We start from the raw sequence: 26,518 nt of genomic DNA, 5'->3' as shown, positions 1-26,518 counted from the left end.
TGACACCTGAGCCATCTGAGTTCCACCTCAGACACGAGCTGTTTACAGACAAGGCATGAAGCTCGCTTACACGCTTTGCTGAGGTGATGGCAAGAAGAAAAGCAGTCTTGGCTGAGAGCCACCTCAGTTCTGCCTCTAACAAGGGTTCAAAGGGAGGCGAACATAGGGCATCCAGCACCAAGGGCAGATCCCATGAAGGGGCCCTTGGGATGTTCGGGGGGCGAAGTCTCAGTGCTCCCCTTAAAAAGAGGGATACCAGTCTATGGCTCCCCACTGTACTGTTGTCAACCTTTGCATGTTGGGCTGATATAGCAGCCACATACACCCTGACGGTAGCGGGACACCGGCCGTCATCCAGGAGGGACTGTAGGAACTCAAGGATAGTAGGCACCGAGCAATGTACTGGGTCCTCATTTCGCCCTTGGCACCAGTCAGAGAACAGTTTCCACCTGTTTTCGTACTGTCTACGAGTAGATGGTGCCCTCGCATTAAGAATAGTCCTCCTGACAGGCTCTATGCAGTCGCTCAGCAGTGGGTCGGGCCCTCCAGTGGCCAGACCCACAGCTGGAGGCGGCAGGGGTCGGGGTGCCATATTTGACCCCCCAGCTGAGACAAGAGGTCCTTCTTGTTGGGGAGACGCCAAGGTGTCCCGCAACAGAGTCTGTGCAGCAGGGAGAACCAAGTCCTGGCTGGCCAGAAGGGGGCCACCAAAAGAAGCCTGTGGCCCTGATGAAGCACTCTGAGGAGTGTTGGTAGGATCAGAAGGAGGGGTGGATAGGCATAGAGAAGACACCCTGGCCATGAATGAGCCAGGGCGTCCTGACCCAAGGGGCTGGTTTTCTCGCTCAAGGAGAACCACAGGAGGCAGTGGGTCGACATCTTCGAGGCAAAGAGATCTACCTCTGCCCTGCCGAAGAGACCCCAGATGTTGGCCACCACCTCTGGATGAAGCCGCCACTCCCCTGGTGGGGGCTTGTGACGGGAGAGGAAGTCTGCGACTTTGTTCTGCTCTCCGGACAGATACATTGCCCGTAGGCTGGCCAGGCAAGGAGCTGCCCAGGTCAGGAGAGTCTGGGACACCTCTAGCAAGCGTGCAGATTTGGTGCCCCCTTGGTGGTTTATATGGTACACCGCTGTAGTGTTGTCCGAGCGGACAAGCACATGCCTCCCCCTTAGGTATGGCAGGAAGTGCCTGAGTGCTAGGTGCACAGCTCGTAGCTCTAGCACAGGGGTGGCCAACCAGTCAGAGGTTAAGAGCCACATTTTTTCTATGTTACTGCAAAGAGCCACATCAAACACACAGGCACTGATACCGCTTGTTTCCGTTTTTTTGTTTTCTGGAGACAAGATTTCAACCACGTCACTGATGCATTTTTGTGGCATTGGGATATATATTTTTTAAATCCTCTGGAGCAGAGAGAGGAGCTGTGGATTATTGTTATTGATTAATGCATCAGTGTTTCTTAGGGTCAAAAACACTAAATTCACAACTTAAAATGAAAGCGTTTAGTTTATTTAATAAAAGAGCACATGTTCAATGTGAAAAGTGACAGTAGTTATAGATTATTTGCAATTTGGTGCTATATATATTAAAAAAAAAAAAATTATATATATTTTTTAAACACCTTGAATTTCAGGGGGGGGGCGGGGCTCCGTTGGCGGGGCGCAGCGCCCCTCCAAAACAATGGTAGGGGAAACACTGGATAGTGTTTAATCAACGATAGGTTTCCCCCCCTCAAAGGTGATTGGTTCACTGCATCGCAGGTATTATTGTGATTGGCTCTTGGGCCACATCAAAATTAGACTTGCTGTCATCCTCTCATACTGACACCTGACACCACACATACACACGTAGGGAGAGCCGGGACGAAAGTAACGGAGCGATTTTATCCGAGCCCAAACAACTTTGACCGGCCAAATTACGTTAATACTTAACAGACCTACTAAATATCAGGTTTAACTGTCAGGAGTAGCTAGTGTTGTCACGATACCAACATTTTGGTTTCGATACCAAGTCAAGAATTGCGATTCAGATTATTTTTCGATACTTTTCTTAAAAAACAGTCTTAAATGTAATTATTGTGCTTTATTTCACACCAGAACCATAACCATAACACAAACTTTTAAACAATGAGAACAATAAATTAAATAAATGACAAGATTTCCTATTAAATACAATTAATACATTTCTTACAGACAGGCCTCGTGGTGTCCGTAGGCTTGCCCTCACTGTCAGAGATATCGCTCAAATACTTCCAAATTTCGCTTCTGGCGTCTTTTTTGTCAACAAGCCGAGGCGCAGCGGCAGCTGCACTCCCACTTGCAGCCATGCTTCTCGCTTTCTCACATGTTCTGGCAGCTAGCGCGTGCACGAGAGAGGGGAGGGACTTAGAGCGTGCTTGAGAGGGGCGGGACTGCAGGCACGGCTGCAGTGCAGGGAGTGGAAGCAGAGCGCTGAACACACACGGCTCTTATTAAAACGGCGCTTTCTCACCGGAGTACTTTCCCCCGTCATTCTTAAAGTACCGATACTAATGAAACGGAGGAATCGTAACGTTTTTAACGACAGGGTATCGCGGTATACCTTTCAAGTATCGGTACACCGTGCAACACTAGTCAGGAGTCAGTGTCTCTCCCCCAAACTCACACATATACAATTCGATATGAACTGAAGAGCCGCATGAAACTAGGCAAAGAGCCGCATGCGGCTCGAGAGCCGCGGGTTGGCCACCCCTGCTCTAGCACATTGATGTGTTCCGTGCCGTCTAGAACAGACCACTGCCCCCGGGCTGTCCTGTTTTGCCACACCGCACCCCATCCCGAGAGGCTGGCATCCGTCGTAACGGTCTCTCTGAGGAAAGGGACGGAGCCCATGGCCACGCCCCTCGACATATATGACCTCTCCCTCCATGGGGATAGAGTGGAGAGGCACTGTTGTGACACCCTGATTCTTTTGTGCCTGTGCAACTTGAGGTCTAAGTGGAGGCCGTTCAGCCATCTCTGCAGGGGGCGCAGTGATAACAAGCCCAAGGGAATGACAGTTGAGGCAGCTGTCAGCATGCCCAAGAGGCGGAGAAACCGGATAAATGCCAGAGACCTGCCCCTTTTGAAGAGGGGAAGAAGCTGGAGAATGTTGTCCAGGCGCTGAGCAGATGTGACTGTGTCCAGAGCCACCCCAATGAAGGTTAGGCTCTGAGAGGGGTTCAGATAACTCTTCTCCATGTTCACCTTGAGGCCTAGCCGGGTGACATGAGAGAGAAGGAGAGCCGTGTCCTGGGTTGACTGCAACCGGGACGGTGCACAGATTAGCCAGTCGTCTAAGTATGGCAGAATCTTCATACCCTGAGACTGCAGGGGTGATAGGGCTGCCGCGACACACCTGGTGAACACCCTTGGGGAGAGGGAGAGTCCGAATGGGAGCACCCTGAACTGAAAATGACGGCCTCTGAAGGCAAAGCGAAGAAACTGCCTGTGATGAGGTACAATAGGCACATGAAAATAAGCGTAATTTAAATCGATGGACGTGAACCATTCCCCCCTGGCAACGGTACGAAGAACGTCCGCTGTGCTCAGCATATGGAAAGGTAAGATCTTTAGGAACTTGTTGAGTCCCCTTAGATCTAGGATTGGGCGAAGTCCACCGCCTTTCTTCCTTACCAGGAAGTAGGTCGAGTAGAAGCCCGGGGGCTTCTAGATGGGGCTTTGAGATGGGGTCTACAGGCTCGATTGCTCCTTTGGCAAGGAGGACTGACAGCTCCTGGTTTAGGGCGATTTCTTTTGCCGGGTCGCTTATGGTGGTCATTTTGACCCGGCTGAAGGCTGGGGGTCGGCGTCGGAACTGAAGCTTGTACCCTTGGGTTAAGGTGGAAACCACCCAGGGGTCTGAAGCTTGAGCTACCCAGTAGTTGAGCTGCTGCTGGGAGAAATAACCGACAGCCGGCCCCAGACCCTCAGCGCCTTGCCCCCGGCCTCTGGAGGCTCTGGGGGGGGCGATGGTTAGGCACCGGATACCGACGCTGCCTTGGTGGCGAGTTAACAGGACCGTAGCGGGCCGGCCCCCTCGTGGGATACCGAGGTCCCTGGCGGGTACCGGGGTGAGCTGGTGGACGGGAGCGGCCTCGGAAGGCAGATGCGGAGCCTCTCGGCCTACCGGGGGGGGGCATGTCTCTGCGAAGAGCTGAGAACTGTTGCCTGGTCTGACTAGCTTGGACAGTCCGTTCAAGCACCTGTATGGCAGCTGAACCGAACAGTTCCCCGGGCTCCACTGGGACAGCAAGGAGAGTCCTCCTACATGCCTCTGATAAAGGTGACTGTGCCAGCCAAACCTGGCGACGAGTCTGGACGAGAGTGGACATCAGGCGCCCAAGCTCTCTTGACATCAGAGCAAACGCCTGTAATGAGGCTTCACTGAGGCTGGTAGCAGAAGCGCTAAAAGCCTCCTGCTGCAGGGAAGCTGAAAAGGCGAGCATGAGGTGAGAGAGGGAATTGCCTATACGGCCCATGCGTGCCGCTGTATCGTAAGCCTTAGTGAGCAGGTCATCAGTGACCCGACATTGGGGTCGAGGGCACCTGGCCTCCGACCTCAGAGCTTCATCAGGGGAAACTATGAGGGAAGCAATGGTAGGCTCCACAGCCGGCATGTGATCAAGGCCGACCTTTGCCGCATCTTGCATGGCTGCTAGGGCTCGGCCATCGGACGTAAGACGGGAAAAAGTCTTAGTGTTCCTCCAGCATGCATGTAACTCCCTCAGATACTCACAAGAGGGAGGAACTGCAAGGGTGGCGGGTGCCAAAGTGCGCCTGAAGAACGCACTGCTAGGCACTGTTTCGGGCTGCTGTACATCCAACTGCTGGCGAGCCAGTGCCATGCGGATGACGGTACTCATGGAGCCGACATCCGCCCCCCCCCGAGGATGCATGATCTGAGGTACAGGAGCCAGGCCCAGAAGCCTGGGACGGGCCCTCTCCTTCATACTCATTAAATTGAGTGGCTGAAGCTGCCAATGAGAACACATCGTCCTCTGGAATCAGTTCAGGCATGGGTGGGCTGGGTGGACTGGGTGCAGCGGCGTGCTCTGTACGGACACCAGAATGGAAAGCCAAGAGGATTGACTTCATCTGGGCAACCTCAGTAGTGAGTCGGTCCACCCTAGAGGACAGCCTATCAGGCTTAGTCCTTTTCTTGGGCGGGGCACCTGCAGCCTCTGCTGCCCGACGCCTAGGACGGGTAGGTTGGGATGTAGTCGACTGTGCAGGGGGAAGGCCACCCTCAGTCAGTAGTTCAACCCTGGCTAGTCTAGCAGCTCTTACCGCACGAGGCATGATGGTACAATTCATGCACGAGTCCTCCGAAAGGCCCTCCCTCAGATGCTCGAGGCCAAGACAAGAGGGGCAAAGGTCATGGCCATCCTCTGGTTGCAGAGAAGCCATACAGGTGTTACAGCCGTTAAACATAGCACCACTCTTAGGGGAAGCACTCAGCTGACTGACACAGAAACCAACTGTGTGCAAGGAGAGGGGAGCGGAAACACTCTCTTCACTAACGCTGTAGTAAGTTAGCTATGAGCCAGAGCACTCGGCTAACTGGAGGATGGCACAGGAACCAATTGTGCGCCGTGGAAGGGCGAAGACACTCTTTCACTAGCGCCGTAACAGTTAGCTTGAACGGGAGCACTCAAACTAACTGGACGATATACAGGTAAGGAATTAAATGTCTGTAGTGAGAGGAGGGCGGAGACGCCCTCTTCACTTAGTGTAGTAACAGTTAGCTTGAACGGGCTAGCACTCAGCTAAATGGACGATAGAATCAGATAAGAAACCAATGTATGTAGTGAGAGGAGGTGCGGAGACGCTCCTTTCACTAGTGCAGTAACAGTCTAGCTTGAACGAAAGCGCTCAGCTAACTGGACGATAGAATCAGGTACGATAGAATCAAATGTTTGTAGTGAGAAGAGGGCGGAAACGCTCTCTTCACTAGTGCAGTAACAGTTCGCTTGAACGGCTAGCACTCAGCTAACTGGACGATAGAATCGGTTAAGTAACCAAATGTTTGTAGTGAGATGAGGGCGGTAGACGCTCTCTTCACCAGTGCAGTAACAGTTAGCTTGAACGGCTAGCACTCAGCTAACTGGACGATAGAATCGGTTAAGTAACCAAATGTTTGTAGTGAAAAGAGGTGCGGAGACACTCTTTTCACTAGTGTAGTAACAGTTTAGCTTGAACGAAAGCGCTCAGCTAACTGCGCAGTGACAATTAGCGAGAGCCCTCGGCTAATTGTATACAATTATCTCATTAGTTTGAGAATATATAGCAAAACCGGTAGCGCCGGCTGACGTGCAGGAGCGTCCGCTCTTTACCGATCCGGAGCTCCTAAGATCCGAGCGGTGAACACCGCGGTCCCCTCCCTTGGGAGGACGGACAGCTAGCTCGTCGCAGCCTTTGGAGGGCGAGCGTCTTTCTAGCCCGCAGCTCCGATCTAACGATCACAAGGCTACAGATAGCGATGAGCTAGGATCTTAATTGTTCAGTAAGCTAGCTTTGGCTTCTACTCATAAAGTAGTAACCTACGCTGCGAGAAGATGAAAAGGACTGAACTCGTCGACGGCACCGGAACTTATGCCCTCCGGGTCGTACGAGGTCACACGTGACTTTGTTGATATAAATATTCGACCTACGCATGCGCGAGACAGAAGATATCCAGTGCTAAAGCACCGCCTCTGGCGGTCAGTAGGTATGAAATAGAACTGTTTTTTGGGGGCAGACCCCCTCAAAGAAAAAAATATATACACGCATACAAGGTCATCATCTTAACAATTTGTTATTCTCATCGACTCATCCGTGAGCAGAGCATCAAGTTGGCATGTATATTACAGCTGAATGCGGCGATTACTATTTTGTTCAGCAAAACGCCTCACAAACTTATTAAGATCAACAGCTGTAGTGCGTTTTGATTCCATGCTAAGTACAGCCAAACTTGACATTCTCTTCTCTTTCATTCCTTCAGTGCTTGGGTCCGAAAGGCTTCTCGTTTTGCGCCGTCCCCCCGTTCAAGTGAATTCGCCACCAATCGTATTTCCACTCTCGCGCTAGGACCGGGGGAGGGGTTACATGACGTGCATCTTGTGCTGCATTCACTTGCACTCGGACATTAGAGACTTTCTCTCATAAATGTCCGATGAGCCACAACTTTTCTTTCAAAACAAAGATGCCAACTGGGGTGGCAGCTGGGGTGGCAAGGCTATTGTTTAGGGTGGCAGTTGCCACCCCATGCCACCCCGGTAGATCCGCCCCTGGGAGGAGCTATAACCGAGGATACACTGATGGGTCTTCCACGGCTCCTTCGTGGATGCATTTCCGGGAACAGAGATGTTTCAAAGCGTCGTGACGCACGGCCGGACTTATCTCAGCCAATGACAGCTCTGCATGCATCCCCTGGATATTATTTTATTAACTGCTCTCATCGCAACGCGATGTTTACAGAGAGAACAGCTGTGAGGTCCGTGAGAGCAGTGTGTAAAATATATATCACTCAGTATAACGGGCCTACTCTCTTTATTTGCTCTAGTTTAGTAGATAACTACAAACAAAGAGTCGATATTTTTCTAAAACCATTTAGTGCTTCACATAATAAAATACACAACGGCTGTAGCCTGATTATATGCTTTAGGAGCTGTGTGTGTGTGTGTGTGTGTGTGTGTGTGTGTGTGTGTGTGTGTGTGTGTGTGTGTGTGTGTGTGTGTGTGTGTGTGTGTGTGTGTGTGTGTGTGTGTGTGTGTGTGTGTGTGTGTGTGTGTGTGTGTGTGTGTGTGTGTGTGTGTGTGTGTGTGTGTGTGTGTGTGTGTGTGTGTGTGTGTGTGTGTGTGTGTGTGTGTGTGTGTGTGTGTGTGTGTGTGTGTGTGTGTGTGTGTGTGTGTGTGTGTGTGTGTGTGTGTGTGTGTGTGTGTGTGTGTGTGTGTGTGTGTGTGTGTGTGTGTGTGTGTGTGTGTGTGTGTGTGTGTGTGTGTGTGTGTGTGTGTGTGTGTGTGGCCTGTTACTGTCTCATTATACCGCACGGTGAATGAATTAAAAGTAAATATATAAGTCGTCATGACCACATCTGTCCATCAGACAGAGGGCTGCTGTGCCTCCTGTCATCATTAATGGACGTCTCTTTAAAATGACCGCTCAGAGGAGAGGAGTTCTCATTTCTCTAACCGCCTGCTGCTTCCCCTCCTCTCTCCTCGGTTCCCCTCCTCGACTCCTCCGTTCGCATCTCCTGTGGGCGGGACTAAGTCTCGAGGATAGGAGTCGAGGATAGGAGTCGAGGAGGGGAGTTAGAGAAATGAGAACGGGCCCGTGTCAACAGGAGTGACAGTCCGCACACACACAAGACCGCAATTATGGCAGAAGCAAAAAAGCCCAACATAGGCCTATATCATTTTCACTCCGAGTGGGAGGATAATTATTTTTGTATCTATTCCAATTCAAAGTCCATCTGTCTCATCTGCAATGCGAGCGTGGCTTTATCGAAGAAGGGTAATTTAGGAGCGGCATTTCAAAACAGTGCACAAACGCTACGAGACGGAATTCCCTCCTGATTCTGCCCTACGCTCCAAAAGGGGAGGGGCCTGAGAGCACAGCTAAATGCACAGCAGTCCATTTTCACCAGGCCCAACAACAAGAGCAAGGCTGCTACCATAGCACCTTATCGTGTCAGTCACGTTCTTGCGAAACACATGAAGTCTTTCAAAGACGGCGAAGTTGTGAAAGAAGCTTTCCTGGAGGCTGCCGACGCGCTTTTGGGGGACAGTAAAAATAACAGTAGCATTTCAACAGGTTTTTGATATAATAAAAACTCAAGTTAGATACCGTTATTAATCAGCTGTAAGTTTTAGTTTGTTTGAACTTATTCATTATAATTATTGTACACAATGGTATAAGAATGCAAACATTCAGATCTGTTCTGTTTAAATTGATTATAGTCTATCAATTCAGGTTAAGAAACTAGTGTTGCTTGCAAGGCATTTATTTTTATACTCTACTAAAATGCAACTAAAAAAGGGTTTGATTCTATTAATGTTGTCTTTTTTATTGCACTTTGGCAGCAGATTCCTGTGTAGCTTCAGATCTGAGTTGTCTTATTAGTAAGCCTAATTTATACTTTTGTAGCAACACTATTTTTATATAATGGCAAAGAAAGGGTTCAGAGTCTTTTCTTTTTTCCCTGTGTCATATGTGGCAGCACTGTTCAATGTTTCTTGAAAACATTACCCACTGTAGTATGTGACGTTTGATTAAACTCCAACTCTGTATCAACAACAATTGTGTAACTTCAGTTAAATACTTGTATGTGTGTAGATTAGAAAGAGGTAAGATAAAGGATCTGCAGTATTTATGAAGTATTCATCGTACAAAGGTCAGTTTTATACAAGTAGAAGTGTGTATTTACCTGGTAGTAGGCTAGGCTGTCAGTAATGGCTATGCCTCTCTATTTGAACTGGTAGATCTCGGCAGACTGGCAACTTTAAAAGTAGCTCTCGGTTCAAAAAAGGTTGGGCACCTCTGATGTAGAGCTTCAGCCTTCAGGCCTTTAATTTTTTGTAATTATTCAGAGGGATGTAAATTGGTGTAAAATGTCTGTTACCAAAAAGAAAATAAATGTTAACAGTATAATGTGTGTTAAGGTGGTGTAGAATGAGGCTACACCCCTGACGCGCCTCAGGCTGTAGCGTGTTCCAGTCGACTGGAATGAATCGCAACTCGTGATCCCCCATTCTCAGCAGCGCCAGGCCTTAAAAGATGCTTTCCCCCCAATAATCCCTCTCTCTCTCTCAGCAGCTTGTAGTGTAGTGTAGTGTTAGCTGCAGCTTCAGCCCATATTCACTATTTTGCAGGCATACAGTTTTAGAGTAAAGAAACACATGAGTCCTTGGAATAATTGCTAATTTAACTTTCTTTTTTTTTTTAACAAAATTCAAAATGAATAAGGTTTCAGCTCTGCAAAAAAAGAAAAGAAAAGATTTTATACCTTACTTTCTAGGATTTGTAATATTTTTATATTGCACCGTCCATCTTGTATCATTTACAGCTCAAACTGCTCAGGAAACCCACTCTACCAGGGTTCGTCGGGCTCTTGGTAAGAAAATCTATGTATTTATATATATATTTATATTTGTTTAGCATACTTTTTTGTATTTTGAATGACCCTCATACTCCGGTATATCTTTGTTTTATTTTTCTAATCTGTGTGTACTCACGAATGTCACGGCTCATTTTCACATTTAAAAAGTGTGAGTAATCAATTTGTGCCAGGCAAATGTGAGAGTGTTTTTCTCTCTAGTCCTTTTGTGTTGTTGGCACTAAGTAGCCTACCATGTAACTGCCATTAAGAGTTCAAACAATCTGGGTGCTGTACTCCAGCAACAAGCTAGTTGTTTTGGGTAACAGATTTTGTCAGTTATATGTGTGTTTCTTGCTCTTTTTTTTAGAGAACGAGACAGAATGTGTCTCACCACAGTCCTCTGAGTTTCCTGAGGGCTTTTTCACGGTGCAGGAGAGGAAGGATGGAGGGCTAGTTATATATTTCATGATTATTTTCTACATGTTTCTGGCTGTAGCAATAATCTGCGACGATTACTTCTTGCCTTCCTTAGAAGTGATCAGTGAACGTAAGTGACATTAAAATAATTTCATCATAACATGAACTGTAATTATGGGAGTAATAAGGATTATAAATGATTACTAGGCAAACTTCACAGGATTAGGTTGCTCAGAATACTCTAAATACGTGGAGAGAGTTTGTAAAAGTCCATTCATGTTATATGCATATGTTTAAATTAATGCTGTCAAAATTATCGCGTTAACGGCGGTAATTAATTTTTTGAATTAATTGCGTTAAAATATTTAACGCATTTAACGCATGTGCAGAATGGCCCAACCCCATACATCCCACCAGTGGCAGCGCCAGGGTATGGCTTAGCCCCACCATGAAAAATGATGTTAAAGTAAGCGAAATAAAGTCTGCCAACTCGCGCCGAGAATTGCACAGACAGCAGTTAGTAAGATTGATTTCAGTAGCCACTTGTCTGGAAATACCGAAGACCAGAAACGGTTTTGAAAACTTTTGTCACGTAGTGATCGTCTTCTCAATAGAACATCTTTGATAATGTCTTCTGACCAATCAGAATCAAGATAACGGGGCGTGGTGTTGTTGCAGGAAGTCCCGACGGAGAATACTTTTGCTGTAGTACAGGGGTGCACATAACTGGTACGCAGGTTATGTGCGTAATCTGAAATGCGTACCGTCACTTGTGTCACAAAGCGCATTTGCGTACCGACGTACTTGTGAAGCTTTTCCAGAAGGCGGTTAGATCACCGGACGACAGAGTCGGTCTCCGTGTGCACAGATAGGGCTGCTGTTAACGTCGGTCTGTACAACGGAATTGTGCCAAAACTACGCCAACCGGCTGCGGAGGGAGACTCCCCCCCTTCACTGGAGAACTGCGCTAAAACAGCTGATCACAACGTTCACACTCTGTGGTCACAAAGTACTCCACTAGCCCCCCCCCCGTCGACTTTCCTGAAGTACTCCCCCGTTGATATAAATCAACACGTAATGAATTAAGACCCCACGGTTTGATGATTGATAGGTGTGTGGGCTGTCTTTCATTTTGACACACAGAACAATGTTATAATAAACATAGATACTGTATGTTAAATGGATATATCCGCCTTCTTTCATTTATCTTTCCATTCCCACAACAATATACATAAATAAATGGCATATTTTGGACATAGTTCGAATGGTGATTAATCATGATTAATTAATTTTTAAGCTGTGATTAATCTGATTAACAATGTTAATCGTTTGACAGCACTAGTTTAAATGTTTGGACAGTGTTTTAGATTTGTATGTATGTTTTCATCATTGATTAATATGTAGATTATTTTTCAATCAATCTGCGTCCCTCAGGTCTGGGACTGTCTCAGGATGTAGCAGGAGCCACCTTTATGGCAGCTGGGAGTTCTGCACCTGAACTGGTCACAGCCTTTCTGGGTAATCGTGCAGTAATATAACAATCATTACAACCAGCATCATCTTCACTGTCACGATGTAATTTCCTCATCCAATGAACTGTGACTCCACCACCATATGTGAACACAAAGAGGCAGTGACCTTTTCATTATTTGTTTTACTTTCAGCAGCTTATTTGACACTTCTTCTTCTTTTAATCAATGCTCCACATTGTTCCTGTCCTCAGACCTAAGTTGTGCTCTTTATGTGTGTTAGGTGTGTTTGTGACAAAGGGAGACATCGGGGTCAGCACCATCGTGGGATCAGCGGTCTACAACCTGCTAGGAATTTGTGCGGCATGTGGACTCTTGGCCTCTATGGTACATTCTGACACAATCACACACTCGCAATATTCAGACAGAGATTAGCTCTGCTATTACCACTTGTACATAACAGCGGCACCTTTACTGGGTCAAAGCGAAAGAGTCAATGTGAAAATGTGTGTTGTATAAGCTGTTAACCATTTATTTTTGTTTCCGTTATCAGGCCGGACGCCTCACCTGTTGGCCACTGTTCAGAGACTGCCTGGCATATGCCATCAGTGTTTCTGCTGTTATTGCCATCATTTCTGATAACAAGGTGTACTGGTGAGTGTGCTCTACGATCTGGTTACATGATCTTCAGACCTTAACCCTACATGTCAGGTGGTTGTACAAGACAGATGTGTATTGCTTCTTGTGTCACTAAAACAACCCATATCAAAACAGATCACAAAACAAGTATAGTGAAGTACTATGACTCGACGCAGTATCTTGAGTGTTTATGAAACATTTCCACAAGTACTGGAATTACTTAATTGGTGTAGCACACAAAGACAGTGTTAGCTTACAAAAAGCACACAACTCATGATATAATAGCTGTAAAAAAAAAATATATATACTAAACTGCAATAGACATAACCACAAAAGTAGATCAAACAAGTAGTAGACCCAGTAAACGACAAGCTAACAACTTTTAAAATAGAGACATTCTGTAACAACTTCGAATTTGATCCCTTTAATTATGTTATTCTTGTTATTTAAGATGTATATTTTTTAATCACCTGCTTTATTGGTTATTGCCAGAGCTTTAAACCACATTCCACAGCCCTCTTCAGCTGGTGGGACTTGCTCAGATGTTTAAGTCACATGACCAAGTTACACTCTCTGAAGAAGGTCATGGGTTTTTGTTTACCTCCTATAGCTGTCCCCAAGGTCAAGATTGAAAGTCAAAGCTGAGTGTACATTCTGTTTACAGGTACGACGCTGCCTGCCTGCTGTTGGTCTATGGTGTCTACATCGTGGTTCTGTGCTTTGACCTGCGCATCAGCGAGTTTGTCCTGAGGAAGCTGAGCCCCTGCTGCACCTGTCTGGGCCACGGATCAGCTGAGAAGACTGAGACACATACTCTGCTGGGCTGGAGTAAAGACACCACTCTGCATGTCCACAATCGCTCCAGAACTGACAGCGGGATCTTCCATGACGACTCGGGATACTCCAACTTGTCCCTCAGTCTGCATGGCCTCAATGAGATTCCAGAAGGTAAAAAACACTGCTTAGTGCAATGTTTTTCACTGTTTTTAGCATGTCTACTTGGAGTCATCCACCTGTCGGTTTGACCTTTATGACCCCTGATGATCTGACATAATACGACTCATAACATTGCTTGTCTGCTTGGGTTCCAGCAGAGCATAAAAGCGTGTTTGCTGTGCCGGAGAGCGACCTGAAGCGGATTTTCTGGGTTTTGTCTTTGCCCCTCATCACTCTGCTCTTCCTGACCATCCCTGACTGCAGGAGGAGGTTCTGGAAGGGATGGTTTATGATAACCTTCCTCATGTCAGCTGTCTGGATCTCAGGTTTCACATACATTCTGGTCTGGATGGTCACTATTGTCGGTAAGATCATTGTTTTCACTTTTTTATTCTATGATGAGCTTGTCAAAAATCTGTACCTTCCCCCAGTGTTTTCCCTTTAGTTGTAGGTATAAATCATCCGGTCACGCACCAGGCCTTTGTGGATCACAAGTGTTTGAAACTTGTGAGAAAAAACCGTCTGATTCGCAGAGTAGAATCACATGTTGGTCTGCTGGCTAATTCCTGAGATGCCATTATCCTAGAAAGTTAAGAGGGGGGTTATTGTAGCTCCAGTGAGGCATGTGCGTAAACCGGGATTACTGCCTGCTTCACCCCTAAGGAAACAGTCATGTGAGCCATGGGTATACACAGAACAACCCACAGGCACAAGTCTATGTAACTGACCTAGAGTCAGGCTGAAAGGACAGCTCCATCATGTGATGGTGGTAGGTCTACTTAAGTATAAAGAGATTATTATCCTGTAGTTGTCAGATAGGCTCCTTCAAGGAGAATTCAGTTTTATGAATGCAGGCATGAGGCCAAAGTACAACTCGACCATGCAGTACGTTATTGATAATATTGGGAACACTTCCATGTCTGCAGTTAGATGTCAAAATGTGGTTAATATTTGGGTATTACTGGAGCATAGGAGTAACTAAAAAAACATGACCCACAATGGCTTCGAATCATTTAAAGCTGCCTTTGGAGATACAATTATATGTTTTTAAAAGCTCAAAACAAGTTAAGTTAGTGGCTAATTTGAATTGTCTAAATTTGGAGGGGATGCACTCGTTCTCAGGTTATGCTTGGGGAATTTGGTTTTGTGACCTCAGTATTTCTAAAATCCTGCTATGACCCTGGCTCTAGATTATTGAATAACCCTATAGCAACAGTTAAGATCAGCTGATGTTCTCTCTTTAGCTTTATGTTGTTGGAGGGGGGCTCATTCTTACTGTGTTCTTTTTTTAACAGGAGAGACCCTTGGCATTCCTGATACAGTTATGGGACTCACTCTGCTTGCTGCTGGGACCAGTATACCTGACACCATAGCCAGTGTAATGGTAGCCAGAGAAGGTAAACATTTCATTTCTTAAACAATTCTACACATGTAAATGAAAGTATGGTTTAGGCATTAACTTTGAACAATCAGGCATTTTAAAACTGAAGAAGAACATGTAAATACATTCTGTATGAAAAGAGACTTGAAATTGTTTTCTGTGTTTTAGGGAAAGCTGACATGGCCATGTCCAACATTGTGGGCTCTAATGTTTTTGATATGTTGTGCCTGGGCCTGCCCTGGTTCATCAAGACTGCCTTTGTGGATACCAACAACCCTGTAGAGGTCAACAGCAGCGGACTGCTCTTCATTTCCTTCACGCTGCTACTTTCCATCATCTTCCTCTTTGTAGCTGTTCACATTAACGGATGGAAGCTGGACTGGAAGTTGGGAATCGTTTGTCTTTTCTGCTATATCCTGTTTGCCACTCTGGCCATCCTGTACGAGCTGGGGATTATTGGGAATAATCCCATCAAACTGTGTGGTGACTGAGATCTGATCTCCCCAAAACTGAAGCCATATTTAATTACAGACTCAAACATTCCAGAAACAAAACTAATTTGAAGCATGGTCACATACTTTCAAAGATATTGTGACATGGAAGACGTGTGCTGGTCACATCTCAAGAAGAGGATGATCTCCAGTAATAATATAATGTATTTTTAGCTAAAGGTGGATGTGTGCCAAAGATCATTCTGTTGTGTGAGCCTGTCCGATCCAGACCTGCCTTATCATACAAGGACCTGTTGTCACGTTCTGAGAAGTCTTCTCTTACTCAAAGCCCATAAACAGAAAAGAGGCTGCACAGGAGTGACAGCTGAGTTCAAAAGAATCCACAACTGACCACAGTCAAGAAATAAAAGTATTAACTAAACTCATTTAGCCCTGTCCTTCTTTTTTAAGTGGGCGAGATAAACAAAGAGGCAACATCTACACAACTCTGATAAGCTTTTATGAGCAAGCCTTTATTATCAACAAACCTTCCACTTGCCTTAGATTAACTAAAAAAGAAAACTACCATTATCTAAGTTTTTATCAGTTGTGTTTCCAGCTAACCTACAAAGCCCACATGTACTTTAGACACTGATTTAAACTGTGTAACAATTGCAATATAATCAAAAGTGACTTCTATTCTACTGAAGCACCTATCATGGATATCTGGGAATTGGAATAGCTTCCTGTGATTAGTGTTGGTATTCACGCCTGATATAATCCATGCCCATTCTGTTCTCACCTTATTCCAGTAGCTGCCTTTGTGATTACTGTGGCATTTCCCCACTGCATGGCAGTGTTGAGCAGATTCAGGTTCATTTTACAGCTGTAAAGAATTTAGAGACTTTGATCTCAGGAGATTTTACAACCACCAGGTTTAAAAATTAAAAAGTTTATTTGTTCAAGTAACTGCCTGAAATTAAAAAGGGTTTACAAAACAAATACTAGAGCTATGTAGTATATATAAACAAAACAAAAGTGGCCACATGGAGATATAAAGTAATTGTGTTTTTAAAACAAAACAAAAAGATCATTGGCAAGGGGGCTGAATGTGGAAGTGTGTTAGCGGACTTCTACAAAAGCTTTATGCGTTGCGGTCGATACGGACGTCCACCTCTCGGCCGTTGATCTTGGTTCCGTTCATCAACCTGCAGGCCTTCTCGGCGCTCTCTGGAGAGTCGAACCTCACCGTCCCACAGCCCTTTGACTTTCCATTCTCCATCTTGATCTCTGCGAACATTACCTGGCCTGCAGTAAAAATACAAGTTATTATGAAATCCATGTTTGACAAAGTGTTGATGTTTATCCTGTGATTTTCGCATTCATAATGAAATGTCAAAAAGAGTCTTTGAGTATTATGTAAATAATGCAAAAGAGATTCAATTCCTTCTAAACAAAATACGTACCGCAGTGACTAAACTTCTCCTTAAGCTTTTGCCATGTCAGATCATAGGAAAGCTGCAACACACAAATAAACAAAAAGACTTAAGTTATTAAATAACATATTTCAGCTTTGGAGAATCCTTCAAAACCTTCCTTTGAAGGGCAGCACCAGTCAATTCATCAACACACCAATCATGAACAACTCTTACAGCATCATTACCATTTATATTAATGCCCGGCAAGCATGGGCAGTTTGCCATTAGAGCATTAGTCATTACTGCAGCATCACTGCATAAAGAAAATGTATTATGTACATCAATGAAAGTTTCATTAAATAAGGGGTGAGGTTAGGAGATCTCTGTAATCCAATCCTATTTAACGGAAGTCTAATTCTCTTCTAGCAAAGTTCTCAATAATCTGACACACACTTACATTTCTAGCAAAGATCTGACAGCCTCCTTTAGACCCAGAGCCCCTGTCAGACATTCCTCCACCCATGTGGCCCGGCCCCCCACCTCCATAGCCACCAAAGGCACGATTCATGTCCATCCCTGACATGCCCATGCGGTCAAAGCCAGAACCCATCCGGTCCATCGACATGTTTCCCATTCCACCACCTGAAGTTATCAAACACACACAGGGACACACGTTCTGAGAAATGAAGGGAGCCATTTCATGTAGTTGTATACTTTCATACCTGCATATTGTAACTGACATACACTCATCATGATGCCTTTCATCCACCTCACATTGAAAGACATTTCACTGAAGTGTGTATAAACAATATAAACGGAATTGGTATTTGATCACTTGAAAACATTAGTTGTCACAGAGTCCAATGTCAGTTTGCACAAGAAAATCTGACTTTGGACCCATACCTATTAATAGTCACCAGACAACGCCTTAAAAAAGGGTCCGATGAGAAATTATTTAAATGATCTTGTGAATGCACCATAAGAGGTTTCTCTAACACCGGTTATTTTGTATTATGTGTACAACTGCAGGGGCTGATTTTAAATCATGCTACAACAAATGCAAAGCTGCTTGTTTGGGGTTCATGCCCCTTTTGAGCCTCCCCAGGCACACTTGCTGCTTTGGGTTCTGCGTGTGAAGCAGTGCAAAGGACCTGGCTGCTGGCCTGCTGGCTGAATCATAACAGAATTCTGGATTTTTTTTTTGTGTACAATGATGATACAAAAATAAATGTTTCTTATTTAAATCCTGTTGTTTGCATGCATCAATTGAATACTATTCCGTTTGAATCCAATTGAATTCACACCATAAATGGTCACATTATATCATAATGTGAAACAGCATTATTCCAGAACAAACCATGAGAGTTCTTACACAAAAGACAGTTTGATTGATGTGTTGCCATCATCTGCATACACGGCTAAATTAGATCTGTCTCATGCTTGTAGAAATGCAGTGCCAAAAGTATGTCTTCACTCTGTACTCACAACATGCACATTGTATTATCTCTCATGCCTGTTGTGATAGAAATCAGGATTTCTTTTTTTATTTGTACAATGATGATTTAAAAATATGTTAAAGTCTGTTGTATGCATGCATCAATCTGCCTGTCTGGTTGGCTGCCCACAAGCATGAATGTTAAGGCTTTCAGTGTGAAGGTATACAGTGTGTGATGCAGAAGACCATTGATCTTACTTCACTATGCGCCGTACACCTGTGTTCAGGAACTTTAGGTTCAGTTTAAGAACAACACATGAGGAGAGTCAATCCCTGTACTGAGTTCATCAGTTTCTCCAGGTCATAACTGTAGCTTACAAGTAGCTCTAGGCCAGTGTGTATGTATAGTTTTAGGGGAGGAATCTAACAGATTTAGAAAAAGATGTGGATGGAATATCTCATGTACCTAATCCAGTCCCCATATGCCCCATGCCTCCAGTCCCCATATGCCCCATGCCACCACTGCCCATGCCTCCTCCAAAACCTCCACCTAAAGAAGAGAATGCAAGTGAGTGCTGATTAGTTTAGATCATGACAACATTTTCAAAGCAAACACAGAAACAATCACCCTATATGAAGAACAAAAACACAAAAAGCTAACTAAACCACATCCACTCAAAACCAAACTTAACAGAATAACTTTTGTATTGCCTACCCATTGCTCCAAACGAATCACCAAATCCTCGACTCATCGGCATGTCACTGTGGCCAAAGTCTCGATCCATGCCACCCATTCCTGACCGGTACATATCTCAACACAGAGAGAAATGTAACATTAGACATAATGACCAATAACACAAATGTACAAAGCAATGTTTGTAGAACAACATCCTGGCAGATCTCATCTCTGCTCAGTAGGAGTGAATATGCTCACTTACCTCCCATCCTGCCACCTGGCGCCATGTCCCTCCCTCCAAAGCCCCCTGTGTTGCCCATGCTCTCCATGCCCCCAAAGCCGCCGCCGCCGCCGCCACCACCCATTCCTGTTGAAAGTAAAACCAAGTTTCAGCATTGGTCTCTCCTTTCATCTACAAAAAGATGACATTAGTCTTTCAGCAGAACCGTACCTCCTCCAAGTCTGTTCATTCCACCATAACCTTGAGCATCCATGCCTATGGAAAAAGATGATATCAGTCAGGCTATGCCAAAGCACATACTGTATCCATTTATATCCAAAGGGTATACATCCACGTAAAAAGGTACTGTGTGTACCCTGTAGTAGTGTTAAAGTCAGCTGGTAGGAGCTTTGCTCGTCTTATCGCTTTAACCCACATTGAGGTTGCTGCAGGGTCAAAAGATGAGCCATGAAAATGTCAACCAAGACTTGAACGGTGAAAAGGTGTATGTCGGATTGCCGGGATTTATTTGACAGAATGGTGTTCAAAATGCTGCCTTATGGCGTTTATGTGTTGGACAGGTAGTGGAGATGCGTCTGTCTATGATAAGCATCGTCTTAATAAACAGACCAGTTTGCAACACACTATGTCATGTGCATGCCAAAATATAAGTACAACATCTGAGAGATGACTGACCTCCTGGCCCCATGGAGCCCATTCCTCCTCCACCACTCGGACGGTTGGCATTAATAGGATGGCCTCCTGGTCCCAGTCCCATGCCAATTCCACCTAGGCCCCCCTACAGACAAAATATACAAGAAAAAGAGGAACGTTTGAACTAAGTAAATCACTAGTAACAATGGTACCTTGCTTAGTATAGGAATGAATAAAAACTAAATAATTAATCAATGATGCTAGGGACAAAACACATTGAGAATGTGGTGTTCTTAATACAACATTTGTTAAGTTAATTGTGCACAGATGTAAAAAAAGGTACACAGACATTGCTGTAAGGTAGAATAGATGTTATTTATTCACCTGTGTCAATTTTATTTATATAGCACAATATCCCAAATCAGCCTCTGGGGGCATAACAATCTGTACAGCATTCGAAACCCTTTATGCATTTTGACCTTCACTTCGGTTAGTAAAAAAAAAAAGTCGAAAATGAAAAACTCCTTAAATAAGGGAAAAGAGGATTAAGGCTCAACACGAGCAAATGAGGAAAAAAATAAGGGGGGCTAAAAGCCATCATACTTCTTTCTCACATTACTGTGCAATATATATGCAATTTTACTTGCATCGTATTTGTTCCCAGAGGATATTATACCTCTTACACTGACAATGTTTCTACTATACACAATTCACTGAGCATATATTACTGTGAATGTCTTTAATATCAACAACCGAAAGGGAGACAATGAAGTACTCACGTGGTAACTGAGGAGTTTTTTCAACCGGGCGGAAATCATCTGGGGGGACAGATTTCTCATCCTGTAAAACCACACAACACAGGTGTAACTTCATTTGTACAGAGGATGTGAGAATTCATTTTCACAAGAATTGAAAGAATCATACCATTTTCACATGCATCTGTCTGTCAAACAGCATCTGTCCATTGAACATGGCTGAGGCCAGAGTCAAGGAGGGATAGCGCTAAAAAATGTAAAACATTACTTCAATTTACTAGTGTGCCCTTGTGAAGGATACATATGGCCTGCACAGCCTCCAGAGACTGCTCAAAAGTAACGGTTCCCATCCCGCGGCTCTTGCCGTCTTTATCTTCCTTTACATCAGCTCGTTTCACCACACCAGCCATGCCAAACACCTCCTTCAACTTCTTCCAGCCCACTTTGAAATCCAGCTGCAAAACATCAGATACGGATATTAGTACTCATCATGATTAGTCATCACTATCTGGATTTGGTGGTTGTCTATTTCTATGTTCTCACATTGGCCACAAACACAGTGGTGCCCAGTCGTCCAGCCTGCAGTGCATGGATGATCTCAGGTGGGATGTTAGGGTTGTTGGCAATGGAGTGAGGGATGTTGACCCCCCCGGGCCCCATCTCCTGCCCATGCCCTCCCTGTAGAACTCCACCTATGCGCTGCAGCACACGCCGAGCGTGTTCACCATCAGGGTCCTTAAAAGAAAAATACATAACAATTTATTTCCGTTCCTGGCTATTCTGACAAATCCCAAATCAATCAAGAATCAATAAGGGATTTTGTACTAATAATAGCGCATTTCCACTACAGCGCGGTTTAAGCGTGCCGTTTTTGGTTGCGTTTCCACTAGGCGTAGTACCGGCTAGCAGGTACTATTTCACAGTTTTTCTGGCCCCATAAAATCGAGGTTCTTAGCGGGCCAACAACCAGGCTGAGTCGGGCTGAGTATGCTAAACTAGAGAGAGAATCGCTGGCAAGGGGGCTACAACTACAACAAGATGAACATATTTGACCGTGATTTAATTGTAATACACGTTTCAAAATGATGCCGAAGTAACAACATACTGATACCGGTTAGTAAAAACCATGAATGAATGCTTTGACAAGTCTGCAGACAGACGGCAGGCGAAAAACTTTTTTAAATGCATGTTTTCTAAATGGAGATCGGCTAAGCTAACGCAGTATATGCTCCGACCGTCCACACACACAACAACGGCCTATACAGACATAAATAAACCAGCGACTGTATTCGCCATGACACAGGCAGTCTGTGGTTTGTACTTGTTTAACTGTTGTCTAGTTTCTGAACAGATATGAGGAGCTGTGAGCTCTGAGTGCTAAGAGCTAACGGCTGTGTTGTTTTTCTGTGGTTCGCATTGAAGATGACGTCACGGCTCCGCCTACACTGCGTTACTATAGTTACTGCCCCAGCTACTAAACTGTAATGGAAACGCAGCATAAAGTGAGCCTGGCCTAACTATACCGTACTAAACCGAGCGAGGCCCTGCAATTGAAATGCGCCATAAGACAATTGTTAAGTGCAACTCCATGATTCACTGCATTATTTGGTGCAATTTCAGCGTCGATAGATCTTCACTAAACATTTTATCCGGTTTAAAATGTACAATTATAAAACTATATAACAACTATTACCACTTATACTTTTTTTTTTTTTTAAACGTGTAGGGATACACGCTACAGAAAATCAGTAGAGTTTACAGTATAATGAAGTCAAGTGTTTGTGATAGGACTATTTACTTTTATAAAATGAGAACCTCAAATCAAGTAAGAGAGTAAAAATGATAAATAACACTATATATGTGCCACGACACTAAAAATGCATTTATTATTACGAAAAAACAAAAGGATAGTTACTTCTTGTGGCCGAAACAAGTCGTTTTTAAAGACAATAAAATAATCAGCGTTTTCTGTTTCGCAGAATCTGCTCTCACCTCCTTGATGTTGAGTGGCCTTCCACTCAGGTCATGCTTATTCATAGTTTCTATCGCCTTCTTCACAAACTCCTCATCTTTGAACTCCACCACACTGTTGAATCAGGGAAACAGAGGACTCGGTTAACTCCATGCAAGTGTAACAATGAAAAACACCATCTTTTAAAAAGCAAGTTGATGTCTTACCCACAACCCTAACCAGGTGGCAGCGTCGGAGTTCAGGGAGCACACGTATCCAAAGTTGAGGGAGTGAACAAAATACAGTTAAAATCCAAACAAAGCAGTGGAACATTATAAATCTGAAGTATCAACATGCTTCTAATATTTTTCTAAAGCGCACGTCAGACATATTTTGCCCACGAGCTTGAGCCAGCAGGGGTTTGGTTGTGTTAAAGTATATTACAAATATTAAAAGGTTAATAAGATAATTTTCCAATGTTGACAGTTAATACTTTTTGGATAATAAAACAATAACTGTTTAAATTATTACGTTTTGGTAAAAACATTTAGCACTAATGCAGTGTAATTTACCTTAACACTTTTGATATTTTTGAACTGGACACAAACACAAATGTAGAAAAAAAAAGACTTTAACATGTTTATTTATTGCATTGTTTAGGATTGAAGTTTTACCACTAGCGCTATCCACCTTTACTTCTATAGTATGCAATTTAATAGAAAAACATAACAATAGAAAAAACACTACAGGATCTTTCAAGAATGTTTTGTTCCTTTGAAGAGAGATCTGTGCCATATAACATAATTGTAAAATAAGATTTTGAGACATGAGGGTCAATAAATAAGACAAATCACACAACCCACATTTCCCTTTGGAAAATGGCCAAACGAACAAACTTTTACACCAATTGAAATAACAACAACAAAAAGCAAAGGTGCACTCTTAAAAGAGTTCATTATGCTACTTTACCAAAATCAACAGGACATCTCCCTCTTTAATGAATATCAATCATTAGCCATCTATCAGGCTCTAAACACAACCCACAGTATCTCCAGTTCAGTAACTTAGTAAGACCCAAAGGATCAAAACCTAAAAGAACACTTGATTAATGAGAGCCTGCTGAGGGCATTTAAAACCTCGTGCAGCACATTGGCCACATCACTTACCCTTGACTTTCCTTCTGCATCCTTAAAGAGCTCCACGTATGTAACCTCACCAACTACATGAGACATACAAAGGAAAAATACCAAAAGAACAAAGGAATTTAAGTCACCAAGTCTTCAAGTCGCCGTTGGCCTTGGCAATGCCGCCAAAGATGGAGATGTCCAATTAATGATCAACAGTCAGCCCAGACCAACATCCCACCAGACAACACCATGCCTTTCTGGGCAGTGACTGAGACACCATAAGGCCAAGGCCAGAGAGAAACATAGCTACATTAAACCTGGGAAATTCAAAGAGCTTCAACATGATCAGTTTTATCAACAGATTCCATTCATGGCATTAAGAGTTGTAATCTATCCTTTGACCTTTCAAAAAGGCTTATTGAGGCCCCATAATTCAAAAATGTAAAACATTACAACATTTTCATTTATAAATCAAGATTCACCTTGCAACAGATGCAACAAAATCATTCAACACTCAATTCTACTACTAGTGGTTTGAGGTTACATTTTGGAGCTGACAATGCCATAGAACAAGTGACAATGTAACTAATTTCATCTTCCATTTCTCAAAGACATATCAATCCAAACTAAATTGGTGTCCATCCAAATACATTTATTAAAACTCCAATACCTTGTGTCAAACTATGTTGGTTCCCTTATATATGCGATAAATACATCCAAAAAAAGCTGCACACTAACTGACTACTGCTAGAAGCAGGATGCAACATCTGGTAATGGAGGGAAAGAGGTCAAAAGCTTCTGAAAACCTGAAAAGAAGATGAGACATCATCCCCATAACTGGAGACATTACCTTTATCACGCATTAGATCTTTAATTGCCTGCCACTTCATATCATAAGGGATATTGCTGATGAACACCCGATTCCTATGAGCCCCCTTCTTTTCTCCACCATGTTTGTCTTTGTAGGGATGGAAGCGGTTTCCTCTTCTGCTCCCAGAGGACTTCTCTTTACCATCATGCTTTTCTTTGGGAGAATTAGTTTCTTCAGCATTCCTACAAAATGCATAATGTTAAAAGTCAGAGAACAGTCTTTCTCAAAACCACATTCAGAGATCACACAGTGTAGTCTATACTTTGAAAGACCTGTCATACAAACATACTTAACATTTCAATGTGACACGACTTACCTTGAGGACACATGTTCATAAAAAGGTAATTAGGTAGCATAAAACAATCTAAATACAATTTGTATACAGAACCATGAATGGAAAAGTGCTCAGACACCTTCACTATGAATAAAAAGGGGAGATTATTTCGCTTAGAATTTGCCTTTAAAAAAAAAAAAGTGTATTACTGAGTTGAGTAATGTTACATGAATTTCAACACTTATTTGTATGATATAAACGATTATACTGCTGGGGGAAAAACATGTATTGTTACAAAAGTAAGTACTTATGGTGAAATACGCACTTTATATTGTCTCCTATTTCTTAAATTAACACATTTGATCTAGTGGAAAAATAACCATCAGTGTGAATAGAAAAACAACACAACGTTTAGCTTGCTAGCGTTGTTCGTTTGCACCATAGACTGTACATTGATTTGAACTAGCTTTTTAGCTAACTTAACCCCAGTTAGTTTTACATAATGAAACGTGTTTAAATAGACATTAACAGAAATGCTTTGGCCAGCTGTTAATGTCATTTGGGGGAAAAGGCTATAGGGTATTTGATATCCATCTAGTTGGAGATGTAAACTAAATTGACAAGAGTCACCTGACCTCCATATATTCCTGCAGAATCAGATTAGCATCCAGCAACGTTAAAGGTTGGCCCATTGCACCATGGTTAACGTTATAGCAACAGCATGCCATTTTGATTAATGAGTTAGACATTATATATCGCGTCATATGAGGCACATATATCACACAGATACATATAGATACAAATTGACAACAGATGTTCAAAGAGGCTAACAATAGCAAGTTAGCAAACAGGACTCCATTTTAGCTAATCCAGCTAACGGTTGCACTCGCAGGGCGGACAGAACAATACATAATGTTCACTCACGTTTTCACACCGTTGGGTGTTTCTTCAGATGCCTCTTCAGAATCGGACTTGACGGATACAGAAGACTCCTCTTGCTGTGGCTCCTCGTCAATAATTACAACATCTTCCATGTTGAGGTTTCCCCCAGACAACGCAAAATGCCCCGCTGTCGCTACGCAGTTTAAAATGTGGAGTGAGATTCGTGCCTGCAACGCGAGAATTGGGAGCTGTTGCCCGGCAGCCTAGGTGAATGCATGGATGTATAAAGGCTGAATGGGGGGGAAAACACTGGAGTCCGTGTAATTTGGCAAAAATAAAAAGGGAATATTTGATTGAAAAGATTTTGCACGTGATTGCAAAGCAGCATATGAGGGATACAATGTACCAGGAAAGTAAAACTATACTTACCTTCAAAACCTCTCTTAAAGAGCACCTTCGGGGGAGAGCATTGCAAAACTGGCCCCGGTAATGGTACAAATCTCAACCTGTCGTTCAATGGACAGCTTCCCCCCCCATCTATGTATATACTCGCATTTTAGACTCTGTTACTAACTGTATATCTGTAGACTTGGTATGTCTTAAATGTCTGGTTAGGATGTATTAGAACGAAATCTAAAATGAAAATTGTAAATAAGCAATCTGTATGTAAAAAACCACCTGTATGTAAATTGTAAATAAGCCATCTGTATGTCAAATATGTCTTATATGTCTTAAATGATATGATGAATTGGAAATGGGGGACCCTGATGTAAACAAGACGAAAGTCTTTCTCTGGTCTGCATCCCCTTAACAATTGTATGTTTTGAGCTGTAGGCTACTGTACTGTACCCAATATACAAGCTGTTAATAAACTTTTCAATCA

At 43.7% G+C, this 26,518-nt stretch overlaps 2 protein-coding genes across 7 annotated transcripts; one reads left to right on the top strand and one right to left on the bottom strand.

Annotated features, from left to right (window-relative positions):
• Positions 1 to 9,820: 9,820 nt before the first annotated feature.
• On the top strand, positions 9,821 to 16,713 carry slc24a5 (solute carrier family 24 member 5). Of its 2 annotated transcripts, none has more exons than XM_034221251.1 (9): positions 9,821 to 10,114; positions 10,467 to 10,646; positions 11,951 to 12,034; positions 12,269 to 12,372; positions 12,539 to 12,639; positions 13,289 to 13,572; positions 13,716 to 13,925; positions 14,856 to 14,957; positions 15,110 to 16,713. In XM_034221251.1, exons 1-9 carry the CDS (start codon positions 9,958 to 9,960, stop codon positions 15,430 to 15,432), a joined length of 1,545 nt encoding a protein of 514 aa, XP_034077142.1. In that variant the 5' UTR covers positions 9,821 to 9,957; the 3' UTR covers positions 15,433 to 16,713. The 2 variants fall into 2 exon arrangements, with proteins under 2 accessions (XP_034077142.1, XP_034077143.1); XM_034221252.1 differs by having other exon boundaries at positions 9,958 to 10,114; positions 13,719 to 13,925; positions 15,110 to 15,432.
• On the bottom strand, positions 16,291 to 25,943 carry myef2 (myelin expression factor 2). 5 transcript variants are annotated; one of them, XM_034221246.1, is made up of 17 exons: positions 25,678 to 25,943; positions 24,459 to 24,661; positions 23,648 to 23,700; positions 22,709 to 22,716; positions 22,523 to 22,616; positions 21,074 to 21,265; positions 20,832 to 20,985; positions 20,700 to 20,749; positions 20,555 to 20,615; positions 19,818 to 19,919; positions 19,353 to 19,397; positions 19,164 to 19,268; positions 18,941 to 19,036; positions 18,692 to 18,775; positions 17,248 to 17,432; positions 16,839 to 16,890; positions 16,291 to 16,680 (listed from the first exon to the last, which is right to left on the bottom strand). In XM_034221246.1, exons 1-17 carry the CDS (start codon positions 25,785 to 25,787, stop codon positions 16,517 to 16,519), a joined length of 1,758 nt encoding a protein of 585 aa, XP_034077137.1. In that variant the 5' UTR covers positions 25,788 to 25,943; the 3' UTR covers positions 16,291 to 16,516. The 5 variants fall into 5 exon arrangements, with proteins under 5 accessions (XP_034077137.1, XP_034077138.1, XP_034077139.1 ...); XM_034221247.1 differs by having other exon boundaries at positions 16,448 to 16,680; positions 17,248 to 17,436; positions 18,720 to 18,775; XM_034221248.1 differs by having other exon boundaries at positions 16,448 to 16,680; positions 17,248 to 17,436; positions 18,720 to 18,775; positions 18,941 to 19,021.
• Positions 25,944 to 26,518: the final 575 nt, after the last annotated feature.

The sequence above is a fragment of the Gymnodraco acuticeps genome, unplaced genomic scaffold (assembly GCF_902827175.1).
Source record: "Gymnodraco acuticeps unplaced genomic scaffold, fGymAcu1.1, whole genome shotgun sequence".
NCBI lineage: Eukaryota > Metazoa > Chordata > Actinopteri > Perciformes > Bathydraconidae > Gymnodraco > Gymnodraco acuticeps.
The sequence above is the reverse complement of the archived record's forward strand: the minus strand, read 5'-3'. Positions and strand labels throughout refer to the sequence as shown.